Raw genomic sequence first — 23,002 nt, forward strand, 5'->3', positions numbered from 1 at the left:
TGAAGATGCAAGATGTGATGCAACCAGAGGGCCAAGTCATTGCTGCCTGCACGGATTACCAGAACATCAGGTGGCCTGCCCAGCCTGGTGTATCTATTAATTACTGGCAAAGTCCTCGCCCACCACATGCTGGGAACGCCTGTCCACCTCACACAGATCTTACCCCTTGGGAGTCTCAAGTGTCAACCACCCTAATGCACGTCTGCTCTCCTGGCCCCCTAGGCAATGTATGAGTGGCCAAGGAGGATCTATACAAGAAAAGTGGTGTTACCGAAAATAAAACACAAACAGGCACCCACAAACCAAAACTTGCATGACACAGAAAGGACAGAAGATAAGGTATACCAGAAATTAAATATCTAGACAAGAATCGTACAAGTAGAGGGCATACATAAAATTGAAACATTGAGGACTCCCAGTGGCCTAAGCATTTAAGCAGCTCCTGATCTAGCCCCCATCTTGCAGCCTCAGTAGCGGCCCAGATCCAAACCAAGTGGAATGAAGACAGGCAAAGTGTGAAACCTGCCCTGCCCTGCCCATGGACTTCTGGAAAACAACAACAAGCTAGAATCTTGACAGCAAGAAAAAAAGACATCTTGACACAAATAACGCAATCATACCTTGCCTGATTGTTTTTTAGTGCCTCAACCAGGCATCCACCAAGAATCATCCCAGTGAGACACCCTGAGCTTTTATACTCCCACCAACCAGCTCACCCAAAGAGAAAGCACTGAAAAAGTTCAACTTTATAGGCTGCACGTAAAAACAAAATTTGTACCGTGACATACATTTACCGCAACCGCACTACCATTGCACAAAGCACCTCAATGAGAAAAAGGTGTTATGGCATGCTTCACCAAAACAAAACCGTGGCAACATCTCTAACCTATCAACTTAAAGGATAAGAAAGGCGAGCAATTCAATCTATATTTACTTACCTGAGGCTTCCTCCAGCCCCTAGAAGTCATTTGGGTCCCTTGCCACAGCTCCGGTCTTCTAGGGTGTTTTGCTGGCAGCCTCTGCAGATCGCCAACCCTCATTGGTTCGGTGTCTTCTGCGCTGCTCCCGATGATGTTGGTGCATTTGCATGTGGGCGCTCGCATGCAGAAGATACCGACCCATCGGCTGAACTGAACTATTGACCATGCCTCCTCTGTTCCCATCCATCAAAGGCCTGAGACACCCTACAGAGCACTTTTTGATCGGTCAGCGATACGTTTGCGTTTGTAAAAATGCTTCCATTGACTTGTATAAAAATTGCAGTATAAATCGTGGCAAAATTGCATAGATCGCGATTTTTTGAATAATTGCAGTCTTTGCGATGTTGCAATGATTTTACCATGATTTTTATGCAAGTCAATGGGAGCGTTTTTAAAAACGCAAACGCAGCGCAAACAGATCAAAAAGCGCTCTGCAGTGTCTCAGGCCTTAGAGTGTGAACAGAGACATGACTTGAAACATAAAAACAGGTAATCTATGACAAGACTCGTCAAGTTGCAGCACTAAGTCTAATTCAATAACTTGCATATAAATCAGATAATAAATTCCTGCAAATATAAGTGCATTAATCTTATCCAATTAATGCTGTCCTCAAAGGCATGTTTAGTATCTTTCCTGCATAACAATCCATCAGTAGCCAAGCTCATACATGATTCATCAATGTACAATCAAGTTATACATTATTATATCCAGCGTTGGCAAAGAGATTTGGATTCCTGAATAAGAGAAATGAAAAGGAGTCCCTCTGGCCAGGATATTACTCAATAGCACATAATCCTGGCTGCCTATTTCTCTTCCTATGTTATATTTCATTTACACATTAACGTAATAAATACCCATGTAGGCATACAACCAGGGAACTGCACTATGGTATAGATCACCACTGGGACATACATCTCTTTGAAAGAGGTGTTCTCACGCATGGACTATCATTCAATTCACATTTTTTCCCAAGTGTTCTCCTAGGTCAGTGATGGCTAACCTTGGCACTCCAGCTGTGGTGGAACTACAAGTCCCATGAGGCATTGCAATACTCTGACAGCTCTAAGCATAACTTAGGGAGGCAGAGGCCTGATGGGATTTGTAGTTTTGTCACAGCTGGAGTGTCTAGGTTAGCCATCACTGTCCTAGGTGATATTTTCACACCTCATCAATAAAATGCCCCTCTAAGTCAACAGCAAGCAAGAAAATACTAATAGTTTGACTTTTCATCTATTTGTTGGTACCTCTTTCAATTGCAGAGTGCTGAAAAGTTTTTTTTAAACACTTCACCTCCAAGGGGTTTTCCCCTCAAAAAAAAACAGAGCAATTTTCACCTATCAGCGCTCATTCCATTCATTCTCCTATAACTTTAAAACTACTTATCACAACAAAAACAATCTATATCTATTTTTTTTCCACCAATTAGGCTTTCTTTGGGGGTACTTTTTGTTAAGAATTATTTCATTCCAACTGCATTTTAACAGGAAAAAAAAAAAAAGACAAAACAGTAGTTCTCAGTTTTCAACCATCATAGTTTAAAAATAATACATGCTACCGTAATTAAAACCCACACATTTTATTTTGCCATTCATCCCAGTTATTACAAAGTTTAACATTTTTTCCTAGTACAATGTATGGCGCCAATATTTCATTTGGAAATAAAGGTGCATTTTTCAGTTTTGCGTCCATCACTTATTACAAGCCCATAATTTTAAAAGTAACAGTAATATACCCTCTTGACCTACAAAATAAAAAAGTTCAGTCCCTAAGGTAACTATTTCTTTATTTGTTTGTATATTTTTATTTTCATTTTTATGAAAATAAAAATATGCGTGGACGTTTAAGTATCGGCTTTTGTGAATGAGGGCACCATCTCATTGATGACCACGGTCATTTACACGGTGACTTAGATCAATGAATGGGAACTGTGTTTCCCTTCATTGATCTCCTCGCTAATGATCGGCGGCGGTAACGAATGCAGGAAGGTGCAGGGGTCGAGTGAGAGTGCATGGCAGGGGGGGAATGTAGTAGCTACGCCCCTGCAAGAAGATATGGGGAAATGCAGGGACATAGTTACTCGTCCCAGGGGAGGGGAAGTGGTTAAACAGAAAAATGATCTCCAAGGACAAAACATTAATTGACTAAGGGTCATGGGCTCCTATTCAATTGGCTTGTCTCCTGAGATTTGTCACGAGAATGCCCAGAAAGCAATATGATATTGCTTTCTGATTTATGATATTACTTCTTTACCTACTTTTTCTTGTATTTTTTTTTATTTCTCAGGTGCTGAAAAATCATTTCACAAATAATAATAAAAAATACTGGTAGAAAACTTAGATAAAGGTCATCATGCATTGAATTATCCAGTGCCAAACTCTCCATTCTGGTTGAGCACAAACTTCAAGCTAAGCTGGTCATATATATTACTTTGGGCGAATCTGCTGGATATCTATAGTTATGACTTATCCATTGATTCATTTTTGAGTCATTTTCAGTCACTTTATTAACCTCCCTTGCGTTGAATTTCACTGGGATTTCTTTTGCAAAACTTTCAAGCTATATTTGTGTACCTACTTTTTTCTTTAATACTGAATTCAATGAAAAAAAATAGTTTGGCGGCTGATGTTAATGACGCTGCGTGACCGTGGCATCATCAACAATGACTATTGTCAAGAAAGCGCAACAGAGGATATACCATCTACGGCAGCTGAAAAAGTTTGGCCTACCTCAAAATCTAATGTTCTGCACTGCGATCATCGAATCCACCATAACATCATCTATGACTGTATGGTTCGGCTCCTGCTCAGCATTAGAAAAGGGGAGGCTGCAGCACATCATCTGATCAGCGGAAAGGATAATTGGCTGTAGCTTACCTTCCCTGCAGGATCTTTACTCTAGCAGGTGCAGAAAGAGAGTGACCAAAATTGCCTCTGACCCCTCTCACCCAGCTCACTCCATCTTCCAGCGCATGCCTTCAGGAGTAAGATTCCGGTCAATCGCTACCAAAACCTCTAGACACAAGAACAGCTTTTTTCCTCAAGCGGCAGCCATACTTAATGCTGAACCACGTTAGTGCTGCTAGGACTTGAAAGTAATCAGTACAGAACTGAAAATGAACAATTCTCACATTGCTTACTACCACTATACTTATAATGTCCTTGACTTGTAATATACACACTGTCTGTCCTTGTATTGTTTTTGTTTGTGTTTGTTAAGCAACTGCCAAGACAAATTCCTTGTAGGTGCAAACTTATTTGGTGAAAATAAATTGATTCTGATTGCCGGGGAACATGTCATCACCAAGGGAGTAGCAAATCCACAGAGGGATTTGGAAGAAGACACTGGAGAAGCTATTGGAGGTACACAATGGATCAGCATGCCAATGAGGAGTATAAGCCGACTCGAGTATAAGACTACCCCCATTTCCCAAGGAAAGGTCTGGGGAAAAGGCTGCGCATCCCTAAACACATGTTGCAATTGAATGGTTAATCGCACAGGCATACACTGCCTCTGCCAGACTGAAAAATGCATGCCCTGCATCCAAGACAAGTGCTAACATTTATTAAACTAGGAGGAACTTTAGCTTCCAATATGGTTTGCATGCAAAGTATATTATACTAGACACTTGCGCCACAGGGAGGCAAACCTCCGGGCAAGTGACCTAACCTAAATTTAAAACCTCGGGAGCAGCTAAGCAAAAAAAATGTGTAACTTACATTTGGTTGCACACTTTGCATTCAATTCAGATGCAAATCATATGCAAATCTGCTACTACTTTGCATGCAAACCATGTTGAAAGCTAAAGTTCCTCCTCGTTTAATAAATGTTAGCACTTGTTTTGGATGCAGGGCATGCATTTTTCAGTCTGGCAGAGGCAGTGTATTGCAGCCTTTCCCCCCACCTTCCCTTGACTTTGTAACTATGTAACTGTCAGGTTAGCTGTTACCAGCCCCTCCTCCTGAGTTTCCTGTTTGCATGATAAGTAGGAGCAGATTTGCATATGATTTGCATCTGAATTGAATGCGAAGTGTGCAGAAAATCTATTTAGGTGCTTCACACTGAGCTGGTGGTCATTTCAGATGCAGCCTTAGTGGTATGCGCTGGCATTCTCCTCGTTACCCCCATTTCTCCACCGTTGATGCAGAGTGCATATTGGAAGCTAAGCTTCCAATCAGGACAGTTTATAGGCTAAATTAGTCCCAGGACGAGGGTGTAGCAATTGCGTAGCCAGGTATAGGTGCCCCCGGGATAGGCAACCAGATATAAGTGTCCCCGGTATAGTTAGCTAGGTATAGGTGCTTCAGTATTGGCTAGCCAGCAATAGGTGCACCAGTATAGATTAGCCAGCTATAGGTGCCCCGGTATAGATTAGCCAGCTATAGGTGCCCCAATATAGGTTAGCCAGGTATAGGGGCCCCAGTATAGGTAGCCAGGTGTAAGTGTCCCCAGTACAGATAGCCAGGTGTAGGTGTCCCAGTAAATATGTTAGCCAGCTATAGGTGCCACAGTATAGGCTGGCCAGGTATAGGTGCCCCAGTATAGTTGGCCAGGTATACGTGTCCACAGTAAATAAATAAGTAAAAAAAAAAAAAAGAAAAAAAAAAAAAGAGGAATCGGCAGAGTGGAAAGTTTTTTAAATCTCCCTCGTGTTATGGACGAGCCTGACTCATCCTTACCATTTTCAGCATCTTTTAGCTAGATGAGTCAGGTTCGTCATTACCGCTAGAGAGGCTAATGGGAAGTGTGATCTGACATGTTGGAAAGTCTTTGTGCGAGTGGGAAGGTGTGGTGGGGGACTGGTGGCCACATAGCAATGCACTGTATCAATCAGTACAACAGTTACACTTTGATACTGCAACAGATATTGGTGACATGCACGATAACAAGTCGATAGCAGGTGTATTGTTCTGCTGATAGTGTAAACAGTATGGGCTTGATTCACAAAAGGGTGCTAACTGTTAGCACGGCCGTTTTCGTGCGAATTTTCGCATTGCGCGCGATCGCGAATTTTCATGCGAAACTATAACGTTTTCGCGCGCAAACGCAAATTTTACTGCGAAATCGATATCGTTTTCACGCGAAAATTCATCGTTTAGCGCGAAAATTCGCGATCGTGCGCAATGCGAAAATTCGCACGAAAACGAACGTGCTAGCAGTTAGCACTCTTTTGTGAATCAAGCCCTATGTATTGCAGCGCCGAGTCGGAGCAAAAGAAGGACAAGATCCAAAGGCTTCCTTCTATTTAGGTAGTATTCACCTGTATTTTTTGACCTGAGGCTCGCCTTAGGTTCACTGCAACACCAAATTAGGGCTACAATCTATTGAGGATTAGGACTATATATACAGTACAATGGTTTATCGTATCAGTTAATTGGCATTTTAGGTTTGATTGAAATTATATTTACTATTTTGTACATACACTTCTGAGAATGAATCAACAGAATAAATTGTGCATTTTTTTTTAAATAAATTACATTTCTCCACTAAATTTTGGGTTTCATTTTGGGCATTTTTAAGTGTCTAGACCAGGGTTGGCAAACTCAATCAGTTAAGTTGTTAAGTTAAATCCGTTAAAACCCATACATGACCCAATTTTCAGTGTCAATATCCGGCTGATTCGATCATAATTATCAAATCTCTCAGATATTGTTGCCGCAGCATGGTTATCCAATCGATCATTTTGATCAATTTCTGTCTGAAATTGGTCAAATGGATTGACTGGGCATGCTGAAAATCTATTGGGTGCAATGTGGTAATGGCATTTGATTCCCCAACAGACCCCTGGCTGGTCTCCTCCAAATTGTATGTGTATCCCTTGGGCCCATGGTGAGTGTTGCATGCTCACCTGTCACGCTGTCCTGGCTCCTCCCCTCCTCTTGTGTCCAGTGTCTTTTTGATTTGTCACCACCTGTACCTGTGATGCCGAAACAGGGAGGAGGGAAAGAGATCCCTTATGTGACAGGTAAGAATGCAACACAGGCCCGGGGGGCGTATACACTTCGGAGGTGGGGGTGGGGGTGGGGGTGGGGGGGGGGCAGCAGTGGCATTAAGATGATTTTGACTAGATTTCATGCTGAAATCTATTGGAAATCTGTCTGCTGTTTGAAGGCAGGCAATAGATCCCTCTCTGGTAACATTCATTCAGAAAGTGATTTACCTGATGGCAGATCGAGAGGTGTATGGGCACCTTTAGTAGCCTGCCAAATTGTTTATTAAGAATAATCTGGGGTAGTCTAGGCACCCTAAAACATCAGGTGCAATACCTGATTGTGCTCCTCAGTCTGGGACGGCAGCATGATGTCATCTGCAGTAAAAGGAGGCAATGGAAAGCACCAACTTTTGTTGTGTACTTTATTCTATGGCAGTGCTGGTCGTAATGGAAAAATCTACGCTTACGGATCATTACGCGTAATTTTACGCTATTACGCATTACGCAATTACGGTTACGGCGTAGGAAATTATCTACGGTTCATCACTGTAATTACGCGTTAACTTACGCAGTTACGCGTAAGGATACCGTAATGTAGGCGCTTACACTACGATGTTACGCGTAGTGCCGTAATACCCATTAATGCGTATTTTTGACGCATACGGACGATATGTACGCAATAGCCATCAATGTGACAGTTATTGCGTACACATCATTCGTATGCGTCAAAATGTACGCTTATACTGAAGGGCGGGAGATGATACTATTGGTTGCTTAGGATGTTGACTGATTGGCTACTCTTAGAAAAGGGGAGTTTTTACGTTAGTAATTACGCGTAAAATTACGCATAAGTCTTCGTAAAATTACGCATACCTAGCAATTACGGTAGACAGCGTAATTACGATACCACTTAACTGCTTACGCGTAAATAATTACGCGTAAGACCGTAAGTTACGCGTAGCACTTACGCGTAAATTTACATTGAATTACGATGCATAATTACGCTCATGCGTAATTTCGGCCCAGCACTGTTCTATGGACGTGCTTACAGCAAACTTGAACTTACATTAGCATTGTTGGATGCCCAGGCAGTTTGGTGATGGGGGGCATCTCAAAACAGCTAATAACCACATTGCTTAAAAAGAATGCTTGCCCGCAGCTTTCAGAGTTATGGACGTGAACGCCACACCGTGGCACCATGCTTTAAGACGCTTATTGCTCATGCACACCAATTGTAGATTTGTTCCTGACCCATATACACGGCAGGAGATGGGGAGGGTGCAACAAGAGGGAGGGTGCAACAATGATATGCTTGTATGCACGTTGGCTACAGCCCCACCATCTTCATTTAAACAGAAGACAATGGCCTCAATTCTGGTAGGGATTAGTGTTGGGCGAACACCTAGATGTTCGGGTTCGCGAACGTTCGCCGAACATCGCCGCGATGTTCGGGTGTTCGACCCGAACTCCGAACATAATGGAAGTCAATGGGGACCCGAACTTTCGTGCTTTGTAAAGCTTCCTTACATGCTACATACCCCAAATTTGCAGGGTATGTGCACCTTGGGAGTGGGTACAAGAGGAAAAAAAATATTTGAAAAAGAGCTTATAGTTTTTGAGAAAATTGATTGTAAAGTTTCAAAGGAAAAACTGTCTTTTAAATGTGGAAAATGTCATGTTTCTTTGCACAGGTAACATGCTTTTTGTCGGCATGCAGTCATAAATGTAATACATATAAGAGGTTCCAGGAAAAGGGACCGGTAACGCTAACCCAGTAGAAGCACACGTGATGGAACAGGAGGAGGGTGGCGCAGGAGGAGAAGGCCACGCTTTGAGACACAACAACCCAGGCCTTGCATGAGGACAAGAAGTGTGCGGATAGCAATTTGTGTTTTGTCGCCATGCAGTCATAAATTTAATACAGATGAGAGGTTCAATAAACAGGGACCGGAAACGCTAACCCATCACAGATGTTCATTGTTCATGTTACTTGGTTGGGGTCCGGGAGTGTTGCGTAGTCGTTTCCAATCCAGGATTGATTCATTTTAATTTGAGTCAGACGGTCTGCATTTTCTGTGGAGAGGCGGATACGCCGATCTGTGACGATGCCTCCGGCAGCACTTAAACAGCGTTCCGACATAACGCTGGCTGCCGGGCAAGCCAGCACCTCTATTGCGTACATTGCCAGTTTGTGCCAGGTGTCTAGCTTCGATACCCAATAGTTGAAGGGTGCAGATGGATTGTTCAACACAGCTATGCCATCTGACATGTAGTCCTTAACCATCTTCTCCAGGCGATCGGTGTTGGAGGTGGATCTGCACACTTGCTGTTCTGTGTGCTGCTGCATGGGTGTCAGAAAATGTTCCCACTCCAAGGACACTGCCGATACCATTCCCTTTTGGGCACTAGCTGCGGCTTGTGTTGTTTGCTGCCCTCCTGGTCGTCCTGGGTTTGCGGAAGTCAGTCTGTCGGCGTACAACTGGCTAGAGGAGGGGGAGGATGTCAAGTCTCCACAAGGGCCTGCTGGTATTCTTCCATTTTGACCTGTCGGACTCTTTCTTCAAGCAGTTTTGGAACATTGTGTTTGTACCGTGGATCCAGAAGGGTATAAACCCAGTAATTGGTGTTGTCCAGAATGCGCACAATGCGTGAGTCACGTTCAATGCAGTCCTAGGCCGAAGAGGTCATAGCCTAGGGTCACAAAAACCTGTTTATTTGGGCTATTTCAATGGTAGTGATGGTGACGTACATAAATCTCAGCCATGGCCGTTAGCAACGTCTGAATTTCACGAAATGTCTCATGCAGGTAGAAGACATATTGTTAGACTTGGATTCCAAAGATGGGGTCCCTACATCTCTGCAAACCAGAGTTACAGGGGTCCAAAATTGGTAAAATCCCCCATAGGCTTTCATTGCCTCCCTATTTCACTTTCCAAAATCTCACATCTTTTCAAAGGGCAATGGCTCAGCAGTACCAAATTTTCTAGCATTGTAGGGACCCTTAGGGGGAACATGACTGGTGAGTTTCGGGCCCCTAGGCCAAAGAGGTCATAGCCTAGGGTCACAAAAACCTGTTTATTTGGGCTATTTCAATGGTAGTGATGGTGACGTACATAAATCTCAGCCATGGCCGTTAGCAACGTCTGAATTTCACGAAATGTCTCATGCAGGTAGAAGACATATTGTTAGACTTGGATTCCAAAGATGGGGTCCCTACATCTCTGCAAACCAGAGTTACAGGGGTCCAAAATTGGTCAAATCCCCCATAGACTTTCATTGCCTCCCTATTTCACTTTCCAAAATCTCACATCTTTTCAAAGGGCAATGGCTCAGCAGTACCAAATTTTCTAGCATTGTAGGGACCCTTAGGGGGAACATGACTGGTGAGTTTCGGGCCCCTAGGCCAAAGAGGTCATAGCCTAGGGTCACAAAAACCCTTTTTATTTGGGCTATTTCAATGGTAGTGATGGTGACGTACATAAATCTCAGCTATGGCCGTTAGCAACGTCTGAATTTCACGAAATGTCTCATGCAGGTAGAAGACATATTGTTAGACTTGGATTCCAAAGATGGGGTCCCTACATCTCTGCAAACCAGAGTTACAGGGGTCCAAAATTGGTCAAATCCCCCATAGGCTTTCATTGCCTCCCTATTTCACTTTCCAAAATCTCACATCTTTTCAAAGGGCAATGGCTCAGCAGTACCAAATTTTCTAGCATTGTAGGGACCCTTAGGGGGAACATGACTGGTGAGTTTCGGGCCCCTAGGCCAAAGAGGTCATAGCCTAGGGTCACAAAAACCTGTTTATTTGGGCTATTTCAATGGTAGTGATGGTGACGTACATAAATCTCAGCCATGGCCGTTAGCAACGTCTGAATTTCACGAAATGTCTCATGCAGGTAGAAGACATATTGTTAGACTTGGATTCCAAAGATGGGGTCCCTACATCTCTGCAAACCAGAGTTACAGGGGTCCAAAATTGGTCAAATCCCCCATAGACTTTAATTGCCTCCCTATTTCACTTTCCAAAATCTCACATCTTTTCAAAGGGCAATGGCTCAGCAGTACCAAATTTTCTAGCATTGTAGGGACCCTTAGGGGGAACATGACTGGTGAGTTTCGGGCCCCTAGACCAAAGAGGTCATAGCCTAGGGTCACAAAAACCTGTTTATTTGGGCTATTTCAATGGTAGTGATGGTGACGTACATAAATCTCAGCTATGGCCGTTAGCAACGTCTGAATTTCACGAAATGTCTCATGCAGGTAGAAGACATATTGTTAGACTTGGATTCCAAAGATGGGGTCCCTACATCTCTGCAAACCAGAGTTACAGGGGTCCAAAATTGGTAAAATCCCCCATAGACTTTCATTGCCTCCCTATTTCACTTTCCAAAATCTCACATCTTTTCAAAGGGCAATGGCTCAGCAGTACCAAATTTTCTAGCATTGTAGGGACCCTTAGGGGGATCATGACTGGTGAGTTTTGCCACTGCTGAGCCATTGCCCTTTAAAATAGTGTGAGATTTTGGAAGGGTAAATAGTAGGCCCAATGAAAGCCTATGGGGATTTTACCAATTTTGGACCCCTGTAACTCTGGTTTGCAGAGATGTAGGGACCCCATCTTTGGAATCCAAGTCTAACAATATGTCTTCTACCTGCATGAGACATTTCGTGAAATTCAGACGTTGCTAACGGCCATAGCTGAGATTTATGTACGTCACCATCACTACCATTGAAATAGCCCAAATAAACAGGTTTTTGTGACCCTAGGCTATGACCTCTTTGGCCTAGGGGCCCGAAACTCACCAGTCATGTTCCCCCTAAGGGTCCCTACAATGCTAGAAAATTTGGTACTGCTGAGCCATTGCCCTTTGAAAAGATGTGAGATTTTGGAAAGTGAAATAGGGAGGCAATGAAAGTCTATGGGGGATTTTACCAATTTTGGACCCCTGTAACTCTGGTTTGCAGAGATGTAGGGACCCCATCTTTGGAATCCAAGTCTAACAATATGTCTTCTACCTGCTTGAGACATTTCGTGAAATTCAGACGTTGCTAACGGCCATGGCTGAGATTTATGTACGTCACCATCACTACCATTGAAATAGCCCAAATAAACAGGTTTTTGTGACCCTAGGCTATGACCTTTTCGGCCTAGGACTGCATTGAACGCGACCCACGCATTGTGCGCATTCTGGACAACACCAATTACTGGGTTTATACCCTTCTGGATCCACGGTACAAACACAATGTTCCAAAACTGCTTGAAGAAAGAGTCCGACAGGTCAAAATGGAAGAATACCAGCAGGCCCTTGTGGAGACTTTAAAGAGGAGATTGACATCCTCCCCCTCCTCTAGCCAGTTATTCGCCGACAGACTGACTTCCGCAAACCCAGGACGACCAGGAGGGCAGCAAACAACACAAGCCGCAGCTAGTGCCCAAAAGGGAATGGTATCGGCAGTGCCCTTGGAGTGGGAACATTTTCTGACACCCATGCAGCAGCACACAGAACAGCAAGCGTGCAGATCCACCTCCAACACCGATCGCCTGGAGAAGATGGTCAAGGACTACATGTCAGATGGCATAGCTGTGTTGAACAATCCATCTGCACCCTTCAACTATTGGGTATCGAAGCTAGACACCTGGCACAAACTGGCAATGTACGCAATAGAGGTGCTGGATTGCCCGGCAGCCAGCGTTATGTCGGAACGCTGTTTCAGTGCTGCCGGAGGCATCGTCACAGATCGGCGTATCCGCCTCTCCACAGAAAATGCAGACCGTCTGACTCAAATTAAAATTAATCAATCCTGGATTGGAAACGACTATGCAACACTCCCGGACCCCAACCAAGTAACATGAACAATGAACATCTGTGATGGGTTAGCGTTTCCGGTCCCTGTTTATTGAACCTCTCATCTGTATTACATTTATGACTGCATGGCGACAAAACGCAAATTGCTATCCGCACGCTTCTTGTCCTCATGCAAGGCCTGGGTTGTTGTGTCTCAAAGCGTGGCCTTCTCCTCCTGCGCCACCCTCCTCCTGTTCCATCACGTGTGCTGCTGCTGGGTTAGCGTTACCGGTCCCTTTTCCTGGAACCTCTTATATGTATTACATTTATGACTGCATGCCGACAAAAAGCATGTTACCTGTGCAAAGAAAACAGACATTTCCCGCATTTAAAAGACAGTTTTCCCTTTGAAACTTTAAAATCGATTTTCTCAAAAACTATAAGCTCTTTTTGCTAAAAAATTTTTCCTCTTGTACCCACTCCCAAGGTGCACATACCCTGTAAATTTGGGGTATGTAGCATATAAGGAGGCTTTACAAAGCACGAAAGTTCGGGTCCCCATTGACTTCCATTATGTTCGGAGTTCGGCTCGAACACCCGAACATCGCGGCCATGTTCGGCCTGAACCCGAACATCTAGATGTTCGCCCAACACTACACGTGACCCGTTCGGCCAATCACAGCGCTAGCCGAACGTTCGGCCATGCGCTCTTAGTTCGGCCATATGGCCGAACAGTTTGGCCGAACACCATCAGGTGTTCGGCCGAACTCGAACATCACCCGAACAGGGTGATGTTCTGCAGAACCCGAACAGTGGCGAACACTGTTCGCCCAACACTAGTAGGGATATCAAATAAATTACCTCATGTGAGGTAATTTACCTCATGACTGAGGTAATTACATTTAGCAATTCTGGTAAGTTTTTGTCATGTTTTACCTCATGGGGTAAATTATGAGGTAATTCATAGGGTTGAGCTGAAATATTCGAAATTTTGCGTTACTATAATTACGCATGCGAAATTTGCTATTACGGTGCGAAATTATGGTAGCGTAATTGCCATTAAAATCGTAATTGATAATACCGTAAGCGTAATTTTCAACGCGTAATTTCGCGTTTCGTTCATAACGTAATTTCACGTACAACTATACCGTAATTTCGCGTTAAACCATAACGTAATTTCGCATTTCTTTGTAATTTCGCAAATTTCGTAATTACTTGCATCTCTCAGTCACTTCTCGGCACTTCTGTCAGTCTCCTGTCCTCGCTGGTGCTGTAGCACGTGCAGGCAGCCTCTTCCCCTATGAGATTGCTCAACTTCCTGTTGTTTTTGTTCGCATTAGCCAATCTGAAGCGAATCAGCGGTAGTCAGACGAACGCTAACAAATGTTCGCATATGAACGCTTTTTCGCGTTAAATAATGTAAAAACTAAGCATGCGCAGTTCAAGGGTGTATTGACAAGAATGTTTCTATGCATAGAGCAAGCTTTTTCGCAATAATTACACTGTGATCAATGAGAGTAATATGAACTATCGCATATCACGTAACTACGCTTACAAACGTTTGCATGCAAGGCAAACGTAATTTCGCGATACCCACTGTAATGCGAAAGCTACGCGAAAATTACGCTTACGCGGAATTTCGCGAAATCCTTCTTCATTACGATTATGTACTTACGGCCATAATCGTACTTACACTAATAACGCGAAATTTCGCGAAATCGTAATTAAGTCATTACGCTTACTTTACCGAAAATAGCTATTCTCATGGAAATTAGGGGGTATGTTGGCACAATTTACTAATCAGTTTAAGACCTGCCTGTACCTGGAGGTAAAGTTAATTTGTATGCATTTTGCAGTTTTTAGTGTAGTTCCTATTGCTGTTTTGGTGCCATTCTTATTTAGGATGTGTAATAGAAAATAATAGTAGAAATAAAACTCCAAATATTTACTGGATTTTTTTTTTACAAGGGATGCCTATAAATATACTTTTCATGGGTTGCTACATAATCTAATACACCTTCCCCCCTCAAAAAAACATCTTCCAAAGACTATCCTAACTTATGGAAGTCAATTAAAGACTACTATTAGTTATTTACTGCATGCTTACCGCTGAAATACCTCATGTTTTACCTCACTTTATGCTTTCACCTCATGTTTAACCTTAATGTTTTACCTCATGTTCGGAAATGCAGAAAAATCTTTCAGAATTGCTAAAACAAAAAAGGAAAATACCACATGAGGTATTTTACCTACAAAAAAATATTTACCTCACACAGCTACCAGAATTGAGGCCAATGCCAATACAAGTGCCGGGTCATCCTAGTATGTTGTAACTGCTAGTTTGCTGTGAGAGCGTATCAGCACAATTAGGTGCGCTTTATTTTCTCCTCTTTCACTGCTTAGAGTCATGTGAATTGAAGCTCTCGCAAGCCACATAAAATGGTGGATTCAGCCTTGAGTTTGACACCTGTGGTCTAGACTCAAGGACTTTGTGGATAGTGTTAGTAATTTCAGTTACTTACTTAGTGTCCTGCAGATTTCAACAACAGCTTTAAAGACCAAGGCCGAGAAGCTGACTTTTAGCCTGACGGTTTTCATGTTTGGCAATCTGAGGCGCAGACGTTTGTGCTGAGGGGTGAAAAACAGTTTTGCATTGGCTTGTACTCCATATTTGTCCAGGGTCCAATGTGTCTTCAGCAACCAACAGTTCTTCTGTTCCCACCAAAGTGCATAGTCCGACCAATCCCTGGAAACACCTAAAATAGAACACAAATATGAGTATAAAAATGTGACCTCTAAATTGACCCCTCATGAGTAAAAATCTGGATCTTTTTTTTGGTGTGCAGATAGACCCCTTTCCTCAGTATGCCATGGATTAGTAGGTTCGATCCCTGGGGGTCAAAAACAATGAATCCTAGTGGAATAATTGATTTGCAAGTTTCAAGTATTTGCAGGTTAGAAAGGTTATTAAGCCAAAGGCATAACTATAGATCTAATGGCCCCATGGCCAATATTACATGCCCCCCACTGCCTTTGACATAGTCTCCAATTCCTATATAGATGAGTGGGAACGTATTGAACCCCTCCTCCACTGTGTATGAAGCACAGATATATGGCTGCCCTGCCCCACCCTAACAAGTTGAGAGCCTAGTACATGCTAGGGAGGATTCCCATTGGTCTTTTGTAATCCAATGGGAGCCTGCTGCTTCTGCCAGGACTCCGGCCTATGTACCGGCCAGTGTCCTGGTGGAAGTAGAGGCAGAAGACCTAAGACGACAAGGTGACAGAAGACAGGCGAGTAGAGCAGGAACGTGCACTGCAACCAGCCTATTGAGAGCGGACACTGTCTCATAGGCTTGCACTGATTCCATCGGCATCTGTTTTGTTAGCGATTCAAGAAAAATCATGAAGGTTCTAAATTTGGGTTCCACTTACTGCAGCGGATCAAACGGATCCGTTGAAGACTGGCAAGTGTGCACAGATACTATAAATAATATAGGATCCGTGAACATGTCCTTTTTTCAATATGACAGTTTTTTTTAAAGCTAATGGAAACCTAGTATGAGCCCTGTACAGACAGCTTCAAGCCTTTGTTGAGGTGAGGGAAGAGGATAGGTAAGTAGCACCCTTCTGTAGGAACTTCCTGTAACATTTTCCCAGGGTGCAAATGGTATTGGGTAAAAGTGAACAATATTTCAGGAAAAGACCTCCCAACCACAGCCATCCATATCCATATGTTGTGGGAGCTTTGCCTGCATTCAAGAACACTTCTCTGCTGTGCTGTGACTGTGGGAGATGGCGTTGCGTGCCTGCTGCAGGCTGGGTGTGCTTTGTATAACAAAGATAAGAAACACTAACAGAAAAGAGCTTGAGGTGAAATACAGGTCTTGCAGCAGTAACCAAAAAGAAAGAGCAAATCACCTCAGGTGCTCAGAAATATCAGAGTGTACACATTGCAGAGATTTTGAACAAACTTTATTGCCACCTCTTTCTCTTTTCTCTGTCCATTCTAGTGATTGTGAAATGTGAGATTTTAGAGCACATATGAGAGGAAGTTGTAAACACTGGCATCAATGAGCTTGTGAAACATTAAGTGCAAGTTACACACATGGCTGAAGTGTATTCTGGCCACATGTTTCAGCTGCTGGCCTACCATTAGGTTTCTGTGTAATGCGCCCAGCACTTGTAACCACACATGTCAGTGGTTGATACATGGGCCCATATGCAAATCACTTTTTCACCTGAGTTTTCACCTAGGAGATAATTTTTCATCTTCGATTTATAATAACTTTTTAGCACTTTGCAATAGAAAAAGTACCAAAAAGTAGTTGAAAAAGTACTATCAAAATTATTTTGAGCATTTGTTTGCTTTCTGATGGTTTAAAAGGTATTTAATTGACAAGTTTAAAGAGAACCTGAGGTGGGTTTTATAAATGCTATTAGGACACAGAGGCTGGTTCTGCATACTATCACCAGCCTCTGTGTCCATACTGTGCCCCCCCCCCCCCACGCTCTGCTGTCCCCCGGAATAAAAACCGCCATGCTGGCGACATGCAGCTTGTCGCTAGCAGGCTGTTTACCTTAATGCTGCCTGTCACCGCCATTCCCCCGCCTCCTCTATATATCGTGGCTCCCCGCCTGTGTCCCTTCCCTCCCCGCCTCTGTAAGCTGATTGGAGGGAAGGAACGCAGGCAGGGAGTGGCGCTATAGAGGAGGAGAGGGAGCGGTGGTGAATGGCAGAACAAAGGTAAACAGCCTGCTAGCGACAAGCTGCATGTCGCCAGCATGGTGGTTTTTACTCTGGGGGACAGCAGAGCGTGTGGGGGGGAGGGGCCTGGGGAGGGACACAGTACAGACACAGAGGCTGGTGATAGTATGCAGACCCAGCCTCTGTGTCCTAATAGCATTTTTAAAACCCACCTCGGGTTCTCTTTAAAAATTTCACGTAGGAGAACTGCATATGGGCCATGGAGTGACTGCAAAAGAGAATCACCTAGAAGCATACCTCCCAACTTTTTGAGATGAGAAAGAGGGACACTTAAGCCACGCCCCTGCCACGCACCTGATCACGCCCCCACCACACCCCTAGTCACGCATACCATAAAGATTTCATAAGAAAAATATGTTGTTTTATAATTCAAACCCCACTTGTCATTTCTATCCTGGTTCATTTTCCTTCATATTAACATATTAAAATTAGGGACTATCCCTCCAAAAGAGGGACAGTTGGGAGCTATGTAGACAGTAGTGGGATCAATGTCATTCCACTGCCTATGCCAAATGCTCAGGCCGGTGCTTCTATAGGGTCAAGTGGGGCAATAGCCTAGGGGCCCCACAAGGCACTGTACGGGTCACAGGTTTACTGCCTCTGCAAATGCGTGTAGCTGCCTGCTCCATGTGAATTAGCCCTATCACTTAGATAAGGCGTCTGTTTAGAGGTGCACGCCCCTTTTTCCTCCAGGTCAATGAAACACTCATTAGAGAAAATTTAAAAAAGATCCATTGATGGACCACTTGAATTCCTGCTCTGTACAGCATCTTACACAAGTATGAAGATGGGAAAATGGGGGTGTTTGATCTGTCTGAATGGATGCAAAGATGTGAAATTCAAGTGCCCATGCTGCATTTTTTTAAGGGAATATTCAAGGCGAAAGTTGATGAACTTGGAGCAGTCACTAAATTATTACTTTCAAATTCATATTACTTTAGCTTACCAATGTGCTCTACGAGTTTAAACATGACTCCTCCAATGTGAAGATCTCCTGAGACCTGTATGCTGACATCTTGGTTCTCTGTCTCATTCTGCTGGTCCACTGTGACACAGAGTTCCCAAGCGGCACTGCCCACCGCGGCTATGTAAGCCATTCTGATTGGCTGACAGCTCTATAATAGAAGCAGAGAAAAGTGTGTTAATGAGCACCAGCCACCAAGAAAACAGTGCTTGAAAATGTAGCAATTCACAAATAATATATCTCTATAGAGTTTTAGTAACTGGATTAAGGCCTCAGCCAAAGCAAGAAAGGAAAGCATCTTCTTGCACCAGGTAATTTCTGTCAACCGTTGTGTCTGTCCGTCTCCGCCTCCATTGACAGTAATCTTTTGTATGAACACAAACTCACTTTATGACATGTAACCCTAACTAATCACATTGACTTTAAAGAGAAACCGTAACCAAGAACTGAATGTCATCCCAATCAGTAGCTGATACCCCCTTTTCCATGAGAAATCTCTCTTTTTCAAACAGATCATCGGGGTGGGGGGTGGGGATCTGTATGGCTAATATTGTGGTGGAACTCCTTCCAACTGCTAAAAAAACAAGCAGCATCTCCTTTCACTGGCATCACCTACCAGCAGTAAAAATGTGATAAATGTCAGAATGTAAATCAGGGAGAGGAAAGATTTTACAATGGGCAAATATTGGCTAAATAATTTATACACAATTATTGTAAAAATGAAGCACTATTTTTATTACATTAGTTTCACTGGAGTTCCTCTTTAAACTATTTCTGATGCCACACTGTTACCTCCCCAACACTGACTCCTTTCTGACACCTAACCCTTAACTCTTCCTTAACGTTCTTGAGGTCTAACTATAACTACTAACCACCAATAGCCACTTCCTAATGCCTTAATTTAACCTACCTATCCATTAAATAAATGCTTTTTTTTTTTGCATTTCCGCTGTAAAAATAACAGATTTTTTTGTTTTTGCTGTAAAAATAATGATTTTTTCGCATTTTGGATGCAAAAATTACTTGGCAAAAATATGCAAGCAACACTGCCCAAATTAAGCATTCTTTTGAAGGACTCCTCAAGTGAGAGGGATAGGGTTGCTGTCATTTTTAGTTTCCTTTAAACAATTCCAGTTGCCTGGCAATCCTGCTAATATATTTGGCTGCAGTAGTGTCTGAATCACACCTGAAACAAGTATGTGGCTAATCCAGCCAGACTTCAGTCAAAAACATCTGATCTGCATGCTTGTTCAGGGTCTATGGCTAAGAGTATTAGAGACAGAGGCTCAGTAGGAAAGCCAGGCAATCTGCATTTTTTAAAGGTAAATATGTCATTCAAGAGAGATGGAACAGCACCTCGGCCATCCTCTGTGGGTGTGCGGGAACCAACCCCTTGTACCGACAGGGTGACGATCCGTCTTGTTCGGAGATAATGGTCCGCACCACATCTGAGGCCTTGTTCACATCTGCTGCGCTGAAAAACGTGTGAAAGCGCGTGGTAAAAAACGCATGCGCTTGTGCGCGCTTTAGTGCGCGTTTCTGTGCGTTGCGCTGCGCTTCTTTAAAGCACGTCTTGCTTGTTGTACCAGCAGCAGTTGTCAATAAAACTTTGCTTTTGTATGTAAATGTATTTTTTTCTCCAATTAGGGGTAAAAAAAAGCATGCGCTTGTACGCGCTTCTATGCGCTAAAAAAGCGCACCCATTTACTTGCATTGATGTGCGCTTTCCAGCTCAACGCACAGAAATGCATGCAACACTACGTTTCTGTAACGCTGCTCAGCGCAGCGCATAGATGTGAACCAGCTACATTTAGTTACATGGGAAAGAAAATACCTTGCTGATCGCACAGGGCAGTGCGCTGTAAAAAGCGCACAGAAACGGCCCTGATGTGAACGAGGCCTAAGTATACTGTAAATCAGCTTTATTGAAGATCCATAAAATGCTGTGTAGCAGCTACAGCCCGCTGTTTCGGGTTACATGCCCTTTTACAAGCTGCTCAGCGCATTGTGCTGAGCAGCTTGTAAAAGGACATGTAACCAGCGGGCTGTAGCTGCTACACAGCATTTTATGGATCTTCAATAAAGCTGATTTATACTTAGATGTGGTGCGGACCATTATCTTCGAACATAAAGGTATATGTCATCCTCCATATTCCTCTCAGTTCAGGTGTGATTTAACCAAGAGCTGCACTTTATTTATTTTTAAATAAGACTGCAATTAGTTTGCAATTATCTCCTCTATCTCGGAGGTATCACTATGCAATATCGGGACTTTTGGGCACGTTCCGCAGATTAACATCTAATGGTTACTCCAACAACAATCTGGAATTTCATATCTAAACACAAAAAGTACACATCAGGTTTATCTGCATTCCTATTTCAAACTCCCTAACATCTGCCCTGAGGGCAAGCCTTGTGTGTTCAGCCTCCCAGGAGAGCGTGTCATGGCCTGCCGCAGAGCACTGGAACAGGGAGTCCTGCAGAGACAACCAAGTAGAGAGAGGAGCACTGAAGCATCTGAACTCAATGAGAAGATCTACTGGGATTCCGACCAGAATTATTTACTTATGTCGTGTCTGATGAATGGAGATCAATATTGACTGCATGTCTCAGACAGACACTTCATTTCTTTACACATTACACTAATAAGAACCCCTTTGAAAGGATATAGCCTACAAGCTAGTTAACAATCAGGTTATTGATCTGCACACCTTGAGGACATTTATCATGTGGACGTCTGTTGCTGCAGATTCAGAAACTGATCTCTATGGAGACCTTTAGGCTATGACAGACAATGTCTCCAGATTCCACAGTCTGATGGTCTCCTTCTAATAGAAGGGGAGTCCCTATTTTAGAACCAAATCCTTCTGTTACAATCAAGTGTTTGGCTTCAGTAGTGTGTGAATTAGACGCCTGCATCGGGTCGGGTACCCGTGGGTTACCCAAAATGTGGGTCGGGTTTGGGTACCTATTTTGATTTTAATCGTGCTTTGGATCGGGTGCGTGTAGCGGGTCTGTGGGTGCGGGTCTGGTGCGGGTACCAGATTCACCAGAAAGCGTGTTGCGGGTCATGTGCGGGTAGTGGGGCTGCGGGTGCGGGACTGAAAAATTAGACCCGCACAGGGCATCAGGTCGGACACCCACGGGTTACCCAAAATGTTGGTTGGGTACCAGTTTTGATTTAATCGGGTTGCAGGTCGGGTGCGGGTAGCGGGTCTGCAGGTACCAGATTCACCAGAAAGTGGGTTGCGAATCAGGTGCAGATAGCGGGGCTGCGGGTGCGGGTCTGAAAAATTAGACCCACGCAGGCCTCTAGTCAGAATAACACCAGAAATAATCAAACGACTAATCTTGTCAGATTTGACGGTAATGTCAGAAACACCTGATCTGCTTGTTTGTTCAGGGTCTACGGCTTAAAATATTAAGGTGGCCATACATCTAGTAAAGATGATCAGCAGATTCGACCAAGAGATGGATCTCTCTCTGATCAAATCTGATCAGAGAGAGATCTGTCAGCTGCCCATACACCGCAGGCCAATTACAGATCGATCTCAGCATCAAATTTTGCAGGAATCGGCCTAGTGACTTTGCCTCATTGCCCAGCTGCCCTCCCAAGGGAAAAATATGCCCCCCCCAGAGCTTGTGTATGAATACTTTACCTGTTTGTGTCCACCGCTGGCCCTGTCCTCTTCCTCACAACAAGCGCCCTTTGTGGTTACCTGCTTATTGCAGGTGGCCGCGGGTTTGACATCACACACACGCCTGTGTCACGGCAACCACGTGGGTCTCACATTTTACACTGTGGAGGGGGGGAGCACCCCGGGGGATTCCGTTGCGTTTGTTGCTCGATATCGCACGCCATCACCACAGTGCATCCAGTCGAGCATGTCAGCCCGACATCGACTTGCAGCATGTCCGATTGATGCATGTGAACAATTTAGGTCAGAGATTGGTTGCATAGTCAATCGGGCATGCTTTTGGCTGCAATGGTTTTCATCATTATAATCATCAAATTGGATGGTTGATAGGCCACCAAGTTGCCTGATGTATCTTTAGAGACAGACGATCAGCAGGAAAGCCAGGTAACTGGCATTGCTTAAAAGGAAATAAATATGGCATCCTCCATATACCTCTCATTTCAGGTTCCCTTTAAAGAGGAACTTCAGTGAAAATAATGTAATAAAAAAGTGCTTCATTTTTACAATTATTATGTATAAATGATTTTGTGTTTGCCCATTGTAAAATCTTTCCTCTCCCCGATTTAGATTCTCACATTTACCCCATGTTGACATTTTTACTGCTGGCAGATGATGTCAGTGAAAGGAGCTGCTGCTTGCTTTTTTGGCATTTGAAAACAGCTGTAAACAGCTGTTATTTCCCACAATGCAATGAGGTTCACAGACAGGAATTTTTCAGGACCATGGTCCTGACATCACACTGTGGGAGGGGGTTCACCACAAAATTAGCCATACTGACAAATAGTTTTTAATTTAGCGAGTTTGTACATTGTTGTTTAATCCGCATATTGTCCTTTGCTATCTATTATTCTCTGCACACACAAAAGCAGCCCA

The 23,002-nt window shown here is 43.6% G+C and overlaps 1 protein-coding gene across 1 annotated transcript in view; it reads right to left on the minus strand.

The window, feature by feature from the left end:
• FERMT1 (FERM domain containing kindlin 1) overlaps positions 1–23,002 on the minus strand; it is an 83,909-nt gene that overhangs the window by 57,191 nt on the left and 3,716 nt on the right. Inside the window, exons 2-3 of the mRNA XM_068232504.1 lie at positions 18,414–18,582; positions 15,222–15,455 (exon numbers count right to left, since the gene is read on the minus strand). Coding sequence (XP_068088605.1) covers positions 15,222–15,455; positions 18,414–18,564 — 385 coding nt within the window. The 5' untranslated portion in view covers positions 18,565–18,582. The remainder of the gene's footprint in view (positions 1–15,221; positions 15,456–18,413; positions 18,583–23,002) is intronic.

This window comes from Hyperolius riggenbachi, chromosome 4 (genome assembly GCF_040937935.1).
Source record: "Hyperolius riggenbachi isolate aHypRig1 chromosome 4, aHypRig1.pri, whole genome shotgun sequence".
Classification (NCBI taxonomy): domain Eukaryota; kingdom Metazoa; phylum Chordata; class Amphibia; order Anura; family Hyperoliidae; genus Hyperolius; species Hyperolius riggenbachi.